The sequence below is a fragment of the Brienomyrus brachyistius genome, chromosome 16, assembly GCF_023856365.1.
Source record: "Brienomyrus brachyistius isolate T26 chromosome 16, BBRACH_0.4, whole genome shotgun sequence".
In the NCBI taxonomy this organism is placed as follows: Eukaryota; Metazoa; Chordata; class Actinopteri; order Osteoglossiformes; family Mormyridae; genus Brienomyrus; species Brienomyrus brachyistius.
The window spans coordinates 16,227,816-16,241,132 of NC_064548.1; the positions used below are offsets into that span (position 1 = coordinate 16,227,816).

General features: G+C 41.0%; 3 protein-coding genes across 30 annotated transcripts in view; all 3 read right to left on the minus strand.

Moving 5' to 3' along the window:
• Positions 1 to 101: 101 nt before the first annotated feature.
• LOC125710121 (cytochrome c oxidase assembly factor 5) lies at positions 102 to 1,107 on the minus strand. Its single transcript, XM_048979438.1, has 3 exons — positions 637 to 1,107; positions 399 to 482; positions 102 to 257 (listed from the first exon to the last, which is right to left on the minus strand). The coding sequence occupies exons 1-3, from the start codon at positions 736 to 738 to the stop codon at positions 216 to 218; spliced, it is 228 nt and encodes a 75-aa protein (XP_048835395.1). The 5' UTR covers positions 739 to 1,107; the 3' UTR covers positions 102 to 215.
• A 1,725-nt stretch (positions 1,108 to 2,832) lies between these two features.
• Positions 2,833 to 13,317, minus strand: part of LOC125709785 (alpha-1,3-mannosyl-glycoprotein 4-beta-N-acetylglucosaminyltransferase A-like) — a 28,861-nt gene continuing 18,376 nt past the window's right edge. For 4 of the 5 annotated variants that reach the window (XM_048978614.1, XM_048978612.1, XM_048978613.1 and 1 more), the window contains 7 exons: positions 12,809 to 12,939; positions 8,797 to 8,904; positions 8,265 to 8,458; positions 6,692 to 6,770; positions 5,450 to 5,510; positions 4,922 to 5,034; positions 2,833 to 4,597 (listed from right to left, as the gene is read on the minus strand). In XM_048978614.1, the coding sequence (XP_048834571.1) occupies positions 4,568 to 4,597; positions 4,922 to 5,034; positions 5,450 to 5,510; positions 6,692 to 6,770; positions 8,265 to 8,458; positions 8,797 to 8,904; positions 12,809 to 12,939 (716 nt within the window). In that variant the 3' untranslated portion in view covers positions 2,833 to 4,567. The remainder of the gene's footprint in view (positions 4,598 to 4,921; positions 5,035 to 5,449; positions 5,511 to 6,691; positions 6,771 to 8,264; positions 8,459 to 8,796; positions 8,905 to 12,808; positions 12,940 to 13,317) is intronic. The other variant, XM_048978615.1, reaches the window with a different exon arrangement.
• LOC125709786 (uncharacterized) lies at positions 8,911 to 12,802 on the minus strand. 24 transcript variants are annotated; one of them, XM_048978641.1, is made up of 2 exons: positions 11,943 to 12,802; positions 8,911 to 11,690 (listed from the first exon to the last, which is right to left on the minus strand). In XM_048978641.1, the coding sequence occupies exons 1-2, from the start codon at positions 12,138 to 12,140 to the stop codon at positions 10,968 to 10,970; spliced, it is 921 nt and encodes a 306-aa protein (XP_048834598.1). In that variant the 5' UTR covers positions 12,141 to 12,802; the 3' UTR covers positions 8,911 to 10,967. The 24 variants fall into 24 exon arrangements, with proteins under 24 accessions (XP_048834598.1, XP_048834595.1, XP_048834592.1 ...); XM_048978638.1 differs by having other exon boundaries at positions 11,907 to 12,802; XM_048978635.1 differs by having other exon boundaries at positions 11,871 to 12,802.

Here is a 13,317-nt window from a genome sequence, read left to right on the forward strand (position 1 = left end):
AAAAATGTAAAAAAAAAAAAAAAAAAAAGCAAACACAGGACACAGATTCACACTCAGACACAATCACGTTCAATCAATCATGAATAAATATTAGACAAGTGTTACTATTATAATTTTATTAAGCTATTTACTAATGAATAAAAAGATCATGTTGCTTTCAAATTGTTTTATATACATTGTTATGTACAATTACACATCCAGTTATTCTCTTCCCATTAGTAACCCTTTCTGCCCCTGAATCGTGATCTGTTATCCAGCTGGAAATAAGGAGAGAAAAAAAACGTCATTTTCAGTTTTTTCCCCTCTTTCTTTTTAGGGCTTGCAATTGCTGTAAGTTAATGTCTTGGTTTTTCTGGTGGAAATATCCCCCAGCATGAAAACGCGATCCGTGTACCTACCATGGACCTCTTGCATTCGAAGAACGACACCTGCAGACTTTTGCAGTGACCTTCTTTCAAACATTGGCTTGGCTTCTTCCCCTCCTACGGAAAAAAAGTTATCTTAGCCAGGACGTGAAATTAATGAAAGGCTTGGGAAACAACATTCCACTCATCACGAGTAACCAGCTTTAGTGATTAGTAGAATTAATGTAGTAACATTGCAGCAGTCAGGAAAGCAATTCAACTACAGCCGTACCTTGATAACACAGTCGTGCTGAAGGAGACACGTTTTTAAGTCTTCTCTGACACCCGCACACGCTTTGTTATCATCTTCTTTATCTTCGTAATATTTGGGCATTTTGTCAGATTAGAAAAATGAGAATATCTTAATAAATATGATCCTTGTCATGAAACTTCTGAAGCTGTATCCAGCAATCATGCGAACGTAATGAAAGACTTCTTCGACTGAATTAGTAAATGTCCTTAGCTGTAGGAAACGTGCCTGCTGCCACCTACTGCACTGGAGGTGGAATCAACCTGCCCTCTCGTTTCACCATTTTGTTTTTCACTGTTTTTTCGGACTCTTTTCAAAACAACATACAATCAGGGTCGCAGGCAGCTATGAGGTCATCGAGGTCCGGACCAACGTAATTTTTAGGAGCTAAAAATAATATCTGAAGCCAAATATTCACCTGCATAAAAATAGCGTAACTAACGTTTCACATAACTGATTACTTTAATAAACAGACAGCCTATGAAGGGGTCGGTATCAATAACGTGATTACGAGACCCACCCCCTTGTACCTGACCTCACTATTTTTAAAACCCTGGCTACGGCCATGCACACAATAGAGAATAGTGGTTTTCTTCCCCGACTATTCCTATGTTACAATATTTTCATTGCAATATACAGCAGAGAAATCATATAACAGTGCATTCACCTGGTTATAAAATAAATCTGAATTTCTAACGGTTTTACATCCGTCGCGAAATGCTCCATTCTACATTGATTTAGTGCTGAGCATGTTACTCTCTGTATGTTTACTTTTTTGCCACCAGAATCCACAACGGGAGACTGTAAGCCACTAAAGCAGTAATGCTCAGACCTTTCCAATTGTATGGTATTTATTTACCCGCTAGAACACAAGCTGGCATTGCCTTATTTTTATATTTATGTGTAGATTTCTAAACGTTTTACAGAAGTCTTACTACAAAATGTTGGTAAATTAAAGTGAATGATTTATAAAAATATAGACCTATAGTTCTTTTATATGTGTATAGATTCTTTTTAACTCAAACAGAAGTGGAGATTTCAGATCCAGAGACTACAAATCCAAACCAAGATTTTGTTTCAACCAGCCAGTTACCTTTAAAGAGTCACAGTGACAGAGTGCTCGACTCCAAGTTACAGCAGATTTCATCTGTTCAGGTGATTGAGCTTCAGTGGTGTGAGTTTCAGCAACCCACAAAATCTAGTTTATGGGACTCAGAGCGATGCTCTACCCTATTACGAATCATGAAGTATTCTCGGGAATGTCAAGCGTATCATGACTTTGTATTTGTACTTCAACATCTTATATCGCCGTGGATTATTATACGCTTTGTCTAGCTTGTTATTTCAGCGTTTATAGTATGTGCAGGCTTGCTCCAGCTTTATTTTGTAGTAGTTTTCTGGCACCATCTGGTGGTGCTATATGCGAAATATGTCACTTGACAAATCATTTGTGTGTATGGGGCAACTTGAGGGAAACAACGGCATTTTTACTGAATTGCTCAGTGTGTAGTTCAGACTGTTAACCTTCCACTCATGGGTTTGAGACTGGCCAGAGGTCAGCCTCATCTCTTTATTTTTATTCGCTGGATGTCTGTTTCCCCAGTGTTTTGTTGTTTTCTGTTTTGTCTCCCAGTTATATATTTGCACTGATTGTGTTATGTTCGCTTCTGGTCATGTTTATATTTTGGTTCCATGTTAATCAGCTCGGTGCAGTAATTCCTAGTGTGTGGTTAGTGTTATCTAGTTTCAGTGTTTGTAGAAATCCCTAGTTCTGTGCTTGTTAATTGTTCCACCTGTTGCTCGTTGCCCTGCTCATTTGGTGATTGGTTAATTTGATTATGATTTACACCTATCCTTTGTTAGCCCCGGTTTTCATTCTGTATTTCTGTAACAAAGATTAAAGTACGGTACGGCAGTACGGTAGCTCAACTCGACAGAACACCAGTCCCGTTGGAGTAGGACTGGCTGCAGTACATCACATGAACCTCTAGATGTCCCTAAAAGGATATCATTGAATTGACTAGATCGCAATAAGTATAACATCTGAGTAAAAATCAGAAAGATATGCAGAAGAAAGTACATGATAAAATTTTTGGTGAAGTAGTTGGTGTTGCTTGAATAAGGCCAGTTCAATTTAAATTTCAAAAACGTTAAAGCTCACAGACCGCACTACTCGTGTAAAGATTTTTCAGTTTATTTGAAAGCTGTATCCCAAAATGTGGACGTGGGAGGGAAGGTGAAGGACTTAACTTATCAGCGGTGGGCTGAGAGAATCTCCGTGAAATACAGTCGGGTGTGTCGGCACAGGGTGTCCACTAATCAAACCAATGTTAATATCCGAAGAACACGGCTATAGACATTTGTGCTTTTCTTGATCAGTACAAACATTAAAAATGTTGATAAGCTGCCCATACTCTAATTTACATGTAAACTCGTTTAACCTGCAGATAGGCCTTATAAATGTCAATGCAGTTTACAGTCAACGTTCCACCATTAAAACTGCTTCACACTTATGACAGTACATGCAAGGCAGAATGCACTGCTGGAGTTACTAGCAAAAAAAAAACATTCTGAAAAATATGATCAGACTTGCAGTTTTGGTCATGACTTGTCATGGAATGTAACAGGAATTAAAAATGCTTACAATTAGATTTAGAAAAAATTACAGGCAGCGTGGAGACAATAAAACTGGTGATATGAATCATTTTCTCATTCAGAGCAGAAAAGTATACAACAGCACATGTGTGAATGGCACGACTGTCATTAAGTGATTAAAGACCTCATTACACTTACTAGGTAGTGTCTGAAATGGTCTCTACGCGAACTGTGGTTTAACATGCTCTCATCAATAGTATACAGAAAAATCAGACACTACCTTTAAGAAAGTTAAGTTTAAGCAAAACACTTTACAAACTTTACACATTAAAAAATTTGATATGACTATTTATACTATACAATTAAAATACATTATGTTCATTTGTCCTGATAATATATCCCTTCCGTTGAACACACTGAACTGCAGGCTATGCCTAAATTCTGCTGTTTCTTAAATTACGTAAATGAAAATATTGATACCATAAAAAGGCAGGTACATCACATTAACACAGAAGTATAAAACACCTCCCAGTTCACATTATCTTTGCATACTATTAGCTTTCTGAACATGTACAAAATATCAAATGCTAGCCCCCCCCCCCCCCCCCCCCCCCAAAAAAAAATAAAAAAAAGGTTTGAGCCATTACTGTAACACTTTGGTGAAAAACCCTACTGCCACTTCAGGTGCAAATTGCATGGAACTGATCAGTTACTTTTGCAAACTAAACACAAAATTATCAAAAAGGAAAAAAAAAAACAGTCCTTGTGTTTGTTTTTCAGTACCTCCACTTTTCTGAAAAAGGCAGTAATCAGTATGCAGACAGTCATGTGTTTATACAATAGGACCCAGTCTGCTAGTCTGAAAGCTGTCCAGGTACTTTCCCTGCACATATAGATGAGGGTGTGACATGGAACATACAGCACTTTAGTCCACCAAACACAGCGGGTTCATGCATTTGCTAGTGACGGGCAAATGAAACTTCATGAACCATTTGCTGCACTTTTTAAGCCCACTAGATGGCGATCTTGGTTTGCTGTGGGGCATGCTTAAAGCCTTACTACGAACAGAGAGCACCATCTAGTGGGGTCAGAAAATACAGCAAATAGTTCATGAAACTTCATTTGGCCATCACCAGCATTTGTCTCTGAGCTGCAGCAACATTTCCGCCACTGTGGAAATGCTTCTCTGTCCATTTACGTGCTTGTCGTTCTGCTGCCAGTTGTCATGACGAATCCTTGAGGTAGAGTGACGTCACCAGGATTGGTGGAGCTTTCTGCCCAATCACCATCACCGCTGATTATCGTAATGCCACCCCCTTTAATGGCGAGGTAGCTTCTTGATGTGAATCTGCAAAAGGACGTGAGCAAATGTATACATGTTATTACATTCAATCTCACCTCTAAGAACCAATATGGTTTAGAACCATGTGCCCATAATCAGATGGATGCCAGTTCAAATCCCATAGTTGGCAGAGTGATTTCAAAGTTGGACCCCGGAGGAATTACTTTAAGGACTGGCTGAATCTGCTCTCTCAATTGTATGCTGCTTTGGATAAACGTGACTGGAAAATAATTGAATGTATGTTCCCAGCTCAAAGAGCATACTGGTGAGAAAGGGTGAATGTGACCGTCACAGAGTCCTTCCACAGGTCGAAAGGGGAGTGGGGCTGACCTCATTCAGAATAACCCAAAAAGAGGAGTTCTTGGTCATGGTGAGACGCAATGCCGCCACAGGGTTAAAGATAGGGTCTACCACAGCTTCTGCCAAGCCCTTTGTAAACTGACCTGGGGGGCGACACACAAGCACATGGTACGTGATTCACAATGTATGAAAGCTGTTTACTGAACTTCAGCACCACAGCCCAATTTAAAAAATAAAATTCTGTTGGTTTCTAACAGAATTAAAGTACCTACATTATTTTTGTATTTAATTTGAGAGCAGATTTATTGCAAACGCTTGCCTAAAATGGTCTTAATTTGTTTAATGTACTTAGACTGCAGGTAATATTTAACTTTTTTATGCAAACTTTACATGCAAAACACTAGTAGAAGGGGGTGTTATCTTTTGAGCTTTTTTGTTATAACTCTGATAAAATATGGGTCAGATTTTTGTGCTGAAAGTTCCCCAGAAGCTCACGATTCAGAATCACTTTGGTGTAGCAAATTCAGACACAGCTGGAAAGGCCTTCAGCTCACTCACCAATAATGTAAAATTTGTCTTCTGTTCGTTTATATTTGTCTTCTATCTGCAGTTCCTTGTCCTACATTGGATCAATACAACAAGCAAAAATTACTTTCTTATTATGGATATGTCACTATGTACACAGTGTGACAGACCATATATCATAGACCATATGAACCTTACAACAAAGTTGGCTAAGTAACAGGATTTGAACCTGTGGTTCAAAATAAGCCTCAAACATTAGCCATGCATATCAAATTATACAACACTCTGGGTTTCTGTGTTAAACTGTGCATGTGTTTTTAAAAGCTTTAATGTGCTTCTGCAATAATCAGCAAATAAACCAATGTAAATATTTATTGATTAATAGTAAAAAAAAAAAAAAAAACGTCATTAGGTATCGTAAACAAAACAACATTAGAGTATGATTTATGATTTGAAGAATGGCGGAAATACATGGTCCAGGTGCGGACGAGGGCGTCTAGAGAACCCAGTGAGGAGCAATAACCTCAGGGTGTCCCGTGTCGGGGGCTATTTTTGGGAAGAAAACAGCACTCACTTCCCGTCTGACAATCAAGAAGAGTGTAACTAATGACCAAGTCAGAAAAACACGGACTGCCCAGTGACACTAAGGACAGGCTGAAGAGTCGGTGCTGATACACTGACACCTCGGGGCCCAAAGTCACAAATTGAGTTTCACGATAACATTCGTAGACATCCAAAGCAGTGTGTGTGGTGTTTACATAGGCATTATGTACCCATCTTATAAGAACCATGTCAAGAGTGTAATGAGCAACATATTTTCAGCCTCTTCGTACTTCACTGTTTGAAAAAAAACTGAAACTGAAACTATCTGACATTTAGACCCTTGAGGATAATTTTAAACATGCAACGCTGGATGTGTTTAGAATGTTTCTTTTTTTGTTTTTCTTAGATCTCCTGTGTCTATGTTCCGTCCCTGACGTGCCCCACAAAGCCGTCTGTGGTGGCCAGGCACCGGGAACCCAGATTAGATCATATTCCGTCAGATGACTGCTCTACACCACCGATTAGTGAATGATTTACGGAGACAAACAAATAACCCTCATGGCCAAAATCTGCTCCATCTCGGGGGCATCGTGCTGGTCTTTTGAGCTGGCGTTGGTGTTATGCATTGACCAGAGAGAAATGAGGTAGCCGTTCCGAATTAGCAAAATTTTTAAATACTGTTTTAAATTTTAAAACATTTGTTTTTTAAAAAAAGCTTATTTTTTCCCTCACCGAGAATGGTAAGACCTCAATGCTGGTATTTTCTATCTGGTCTCCAGGATGCTCCTCATTTCCGCTGCGAAACAGGTACCTGTCGATCAAGATCAGTCATGTGGGCAATTACTGGCTCACACAAGTACACTCTTACTGAAACACACATATACCCACAGTCACAGAAAGCAGAAGCTCTCCCACATCATATACAATCAAAACTATTAATTAAGCTCCACACAGTTATGTAAATATAATGAATTTGCATTTAATTTACCCTATAAATGATACTACTGAAGCTGTACTGGTCTGAAGCTGTACTGGACTGAAGCTATACTGAAGCTGTTTGAGGAATGCCAGCAGCACGATGCCACAAGCAGGAAGTGTTCATCCTGGATTCTGCGTCCCGGTTCACAGCAACCTCTAATTCCACACAGATACACCTCTGTGTGTGTCTCCCACTGAGGGCCGAGTCTGGGCTCTCCCCCTCCCTTACTGCTATTTTTCCAAGCGTGTGGGGTTTTTTTGCAGGTCTGCTCCAAGGCCCCCCACTCCCACAGCGAGTAAAGAGTTGCAGTGTGTGCCTCTCCAAGCAAACATTCTGCCTTCGTCCTTCACTGCTCAGAGGTGTCAGTTCAAAAGCATCGGTCCCGTTTCCAGCATTTTCTCACCACACTGTTGCCATCTGCTGCTTTTCTGGAAATGACTGAACTCTAACACTGCCTGCCTCTACAGCCCCTGCAATGCAGATTTTAAGCTCTGTCTGTGCCAGCTTGTTTTTGCCTGTCAGTATTACCAGTATGACTGTCACATTCCATTACATTCATCTGCTGAGGTGATACTTTTATTCAAAATCCATCCTTTTCAGTAACAGCTTGTTAACTGTAGGCTCACAGTGGACCTCGATCCAGCTCCCAGGAAAGCTGGGGAAACAGGCAGGAGATGCTAGTCCATGTCAAGATGGGCACTCACATACTACGGGCATTTTTTGAGCTTTGGGGAGAATTGTTTTCTTCAGTGTCACTATAGCTGAGTCCCACCCAGAACATGGATCAGCAATCTTTGATTTCATGTCTTTAAATGCCATATTGTCCAGAGCTGACATACGAGGCATCCAACTTCCAGGTACAGAAGGAAGTAACTTTATTGATTAACAGGGAGGCTCATGGTAGTTTTACCTACACAAAAAAAATGATTGGGTCAGAGAGATAACCAATCAGATTATAGAGAAAGTGGGTCCAAGCAACTGCAGGAGTCAGGACCAACCAGTCAGATGTCTTGGTACCGCCTCCTCTACAATCTTATTGGTTTTCTCATCAGTCATTGTCATTCTCATCAGTTTCTCATTGGTCATTTTTCATACTACCCTCAGAACATTTTTGTGTAAGTAAAACTTCCATGAGCAGCAGAGAGGATGAAGCAAGACATAAACCTTTCATGGTGTCACCCATGTTGACGCTGAATTCTCCATCCCTACCATGCATAGATTTGTTCTGACGCCCCAAATCAGTTGCAGTGACCCAAGTTAGACATCTGAAGCTTACTCCAGCAGAACTATGTCTACTCCTATGTCCTCCTTGATGCTCTCACTCACCGTTCAATACTAACAGGCTGGTCAAACTTAAAGACAATGTAGTCACCCGCCAGAGGAGCGGTGGCCCAGAAGTAGTCTTCACCCAGATAGCTTTTCTCCAAAGTATGACCTTGGTAGATCTTCATGGATGTGAAAAGCTCTGCAGGCGGATTCACGTGCATCTTGTGGAGTGGCGGTTTCAGGAAGTCTTTATCCTGGGAAGAACAAGAGGGGTAATTAAGTTTAGCTGTAGTAAACAGATAAAGAGTGGACGCTGCAACTATGGTTTGCTGGAAACTGAAGTAGACACCTACAGCTCTGATAGTAGGTTGAAATACATCTTGTCTACACAGGAATTATTGACTCCAGTGTAACGACATCAAAGAAACTGGATCCGCCCAGTAGCAACATTCTAGGACACAAGTATACAAAAATGTGTCTACATGCTTAGCTGAAAATCAATATAGCTGCTTTAAATGCACATGGCTTCTCCAAGGCTGACGAGAGCATGAATGGAGTTAGTCAGTGGTGAGAGGTGGAAAGTGAATCATACTGTCAATTTCTGGATTTTTCCCGTTAGGGAGGAGTGCAGCCCGACGTGCTGGAAAAGGGACGGTCTGAAGCGTATCCGAAGGCTGGACTTCTGTCTCTCACAGTGCTTCTGCAGAGATGGAAAGGAATAGAGAAGCAGAACAGGGGAGCATAAGTGAAAGACCTTTAACCGAGGCATCAGGTAAACATGAGTATTGGTCTAAACATGCAAAGTCAGGGCTGTTCTTTCAGGTATCTCCATCATAAGTCTTTTCTATAATATGAAGACAGTTTCCAGGTCGCTCTACGGGAGACTTTCTTTCCTTATGATGTCCCTCCTGGAACTGATGGAGCTGATTCAGTTTTTACTGAATTATTATTAAAGATCTTGAGGACTGCGACAGTTTTCATGGCACCGGGTTTTATATCTTGGCTTGTTTAATGCTGACACTCTGGAGCCTGCTGGGATTTTCTTCCTACATTGATTCTGGCTGACACCACCAAGCACAAGCCAGGCTCATTTTCCCAGAGACTGACACTTGTTTACACCATGATAGTAATGGTGTGAGAACACGGTGTCTCTACGGGTCGTGCTGTCGACTCACAGTAACAGGCTACAGGCCCCTTGTCCCTGCATGGTGCCCTGGTGTCTCAGAGTGTGTACTTGAGTGTGTATGTGTGTCTGTCTGTCTGTCTGTCTTTCTGTCTGTCCTGTGATGCACTGACTCACTCTCCAACATGCACCTGCTGCACCTTTAAAAAAACAAGATTAGGCTTTAGTCAACTGCAAGAATAATTTTCAGATAAAATCACTGTTATCAGACTGCCTTCTGGCTGCTGCTAAGGCATGCAAGCAAAAGCACAAACAATGCACGTTTAAAACGTGTTATTTCGGTTCATTAAAATACTCCAGAGTTTGTGTTTCGCACTACTCAGTGGTATGTTCGTTTGCAAGGAAAACTACACCGTTGCTCATCTACACATAAAGCTATCGCTGTCTAATTACAAGGCTCTTCCTTCAAGAGCAACATGCTCTTCCAACATTTCTGTACAAGAAAATCAGTGGCAGATGCAAAACGATGTGTAACTGTCTTATGTTCTTGCTTCCTACACGTCCTGGGATACACCCCAAATCAAGACAACCCTAAATGGAATAGTGATTACTGGAAACATGTTAATTTCTTGTACAGTACCTGGGCATAGCCAGTGCACTTATCTAAAGGCCAGGCTTGCTGAAGCCACGTCACGAGATGCTCTGCTAATAAAGAGTTTGTCTGGAGCAGGGCAGACTACAGGCCTTTGGGCTTCTCAACTCCTGCCACATGTTTTTCCAGCATCACTCATGGCAACGCTGAGGATGGAGGCAGGAAGGGAGAGAAAAGGAACACAGGAGTTCCATTCATAAGGCTTTTGCTGGGCAACCACTTAAGATCCTCCATCTCTACTCATGATTAGGCTTTTTGGTGGTACTGTTTCGGCACACAAACTTTCATAGGTTATTAGGTAGCACTTTACTTCAATGGCACATATAATACAGCATTAAACTGTTACTTATGCATTAATTAACCACAAACTAAGTTTTAGTTACATACTGGTCTCATGTAAATTAATCATCTTTAATTAATCGTGACACGTTTAATCTCAAGCAGTTACTATATTTGATTCCATATCTGTTAATTCTGTAAATATTTGTGAACTACTGAAGGAACTACGGAAGGAACACGTCATGTATACCACAAGTGAAGTGCTGATCTCATGTTCACAATTAATGAGATCTTTTATCTCAAGTAGCAACTATATTTGTTCATGATTTCTTCATAATTTATACTTCACAAGTAACTGAGTTATTACTAAGTGTTTGTTACCTGTCAAGTAAACTATTACCAATTATTACTGGTTAATCGTTACCATCCTACTCTGCTCTAGGACCAACAAACTATACAAATAAAACAGCTCAAATATACTGACAAGTTTTCATTATCATATTATAATATTAGCTCAATTTTGTTATGAATGACGATGCCAGTATCTATTGTGCCCTGTATAACTCACTTTTCAGAGAATATTCTTAATGCTATTTCAAAGTTATTTGCTTTTCCGGGAAGTCACTGAAGAAAAATGTTTAAAGTTAACTTTTTAAAGTATTTTTATCCTTAAACCATGCTTTTAGTCCCTGAGATCCATGAGAAATTTTCAGCTGAGATACACAATCAGGTCAGATCTTTTCTTCACTGTGCCTAAAGATATCTGGGGTGGTGAAAAAGTGAGACTTCTCCCAGAGCCTATGGAGATCTGTTTTACAGACCGTACTGAGCTTTCTTCGAGGTGACTTTCTTCCAAGAAAAATCTGAGAAATACAACAGATAAAGGAGATACCTCAGTCCAGGTATTAAACCACTGAAAAGGAGAGACCTCAGTCCAGGTATTAACCCCCTGAAAAGGAGGGACCTCAGTCCAGGTATTAACCCACTGAAACGGAGAGACCTCAGTCCAGGTATTAACCCACTGAAACGGAGAGACCTCAGTCCAGGTATTAACCCACTGAAAAGGAGAGACCTCAGTCCAGGTATTAACCCACTGAAAAGGAGAGACCTCAGTCCAGGTATTAACCCCCTGAAAAGGAGGGACCTCAGTCCAGGTATTAACCCACTGAAAAGGAGAGACCTCAGTCCAGGTATTAACCCACTGAAACGGAGAGACCTCAGTCCAGGTATTAACCCACTGAAAAGGAGAGACCTCAGTCCAGGTATTAACCCCCTGAAAAGGAGAGACCTCAGTCCAGGTATTAACCCACTGAAAAGGAGAGACGTCAGTCCAGGTATTAACCCACTGAAACGGAGAGACCTCAGTCCAGGTATTAACCCACTGAAAAGGAGAGACCTCAGTCCAGGTATTAACCCCCTGAAAAGGAGAGACCTCCTTCCAGGTATTAACCCACTGAAAAGGAGAGACCTCAGTCCAGGTATTAACCCACTGAAAAGGAGAGACCTCAGTCCAGGTATTAACCCACTGGAAAGGAGAGACCTCAGTCCAGGTATTAACCCACTGAAATGGAGAGACCTCAGTCCAGGTATTAACCCACTGAAAAGGAGAGACCTCAGTCCAGGTATTAACCCACTGAAAAGGAGAGACCTCAGTCCAGGTATTAACCCACTGAAAAGGAGAGACCTCAGTCCAGGTATTAACCCACTGAAAAGGAGAGACCTCAGTCCAGGTATTAACCCACTGAAAAGGAGAGACCTCAGTCCAGGTACTCCTTTTCAGTGGGTTATAAGAAGAAGAAGAAAAAAACACACAAGTGCCACACCCAGCCACCTCTGATGCCCTAAAAAGGTTTAGCAGATAAACAGTCATCAGAAGCCACATGCCAGCTGTCCCCTCACACCAGCGTTCTGAGTTTTATTAGCATTACTGAATAAGGCTCAGTCTTCCCTGTACTGCTTTCTTTTCCTTACTTTTCTTTTCTAAGACAGACTCTTCAGATACACTGGGACCCTGTACTGCATGAGCAGCTGAAAGATGGATGAATAAATGGATGATTTAATGCTAACAAGTTGAATTTTGGGAAAAGGGATATATTTACATCAATCGTTGCTCCACATTGGTGGACTGCAAATTTTCTCTCACTTCTTTCAGTCCAGAACAAAGAGGTTTCAACAAAACATTGAGTATTTATATCAATTGTCACGTGGTCCATCTACTACCAAGATTATATTTTGGCATAATGTCGGACATCCCAGCTCTCCAAGTTCTGGGAGTCTCCTGCATGTTGATAGGGGCTCCCTGATGTCCACAAATGATATATAATATGCCAGACATTTGTTTTTTAGAGACAGAGCATGTGTGAGAAAGAGCAAAGACCCAAGACCTTATCTAGAATCTTTGAAGATGGAGAGCAGACATCAGGCAACTGCCTCCAACATGCAGGAGACTCCTGGAACTTCCAGGAGAGCTGGGATGTCTGAAATGTACAGTAAGTCACCATAATATAAGACATAACCCAGATGTCTGAGTCTCCCCCTCCATCCACATACATCATCCTTCTCTGGGCTGCAAACTTTCACCCACAGGATGTGGTCTAGAAGCCAGTCGATAGGTTTCTCTTTGTAGAACATTAAGATGAACTCCACAATCAGGTTGAGATCAGGGGACTGGAACATCTTCCCTGTACAGAAAGAGGCATGGATGAGGAAGCGAATTTGATTGAAAATTACAATTTTCCTGTGTGCTTTTTTGCATAGCATGCCTCTGAACTGAGGTTGTTCGGGGTGCAGCAAAAATATTCTCTCTGCTTTTAGTACTCGAGACATCTCACCTTGCCAGCACCCAGCTACAGTCCCATGAGAAAATATCACCACACCCACTACAGATGTAAGATAGTGAAGGGCAAATTAATATTTGACCCCACTAGAAAGTGCTCTTGGTTTGCTTTGGGGAATGCTTTGAGCCCTTTTATGAACAGAGAGCACCATCTAGTGGGGGTCAGAAAATACAGCAAATGGTTCAAGAAGCTTCATTTGGCCATAAGTAGTGTAAAATCAAA

Bases quoted from the DNA above. Each gene is read 5' to 3' on its own strand.
- LOC125709786 (XM_048978618.1), bottom strand. From the start codon at position 12,140: ATGTGGCTTCTGATGACTGTTTATCTGCTAAACCTTTTTAGGGCATCA. The intron at 11,691-11,726 runs GTCTCTCCTTTT...ACCTGGAAGGAG, and splicing joins GGGTTAATACCTGGACTGAG to GTCTCTCCTTTTCAGGGGGT.
- LOC125710121 (XM_048979438.1), bottom strand. From the start codon at position 738: ATGCCCAAATATTACGAAGATAAAGAAGATGATAACAAAGCGTGTGCG. The intron at 483-636 runs GTACGGCTGTAG...TTTTTTCCGTAG, and splicing joins AGCACGACTGTGTTATCAAG to GAGGGGAAGAAGCCAAGCCA. The intron at 258-398 runs GTAGGTACACGG...CCTTATTTCCAG, and splicing joins TCGAATGCAAGAGGTCCATG to CTGGATAACAGATCACGATT.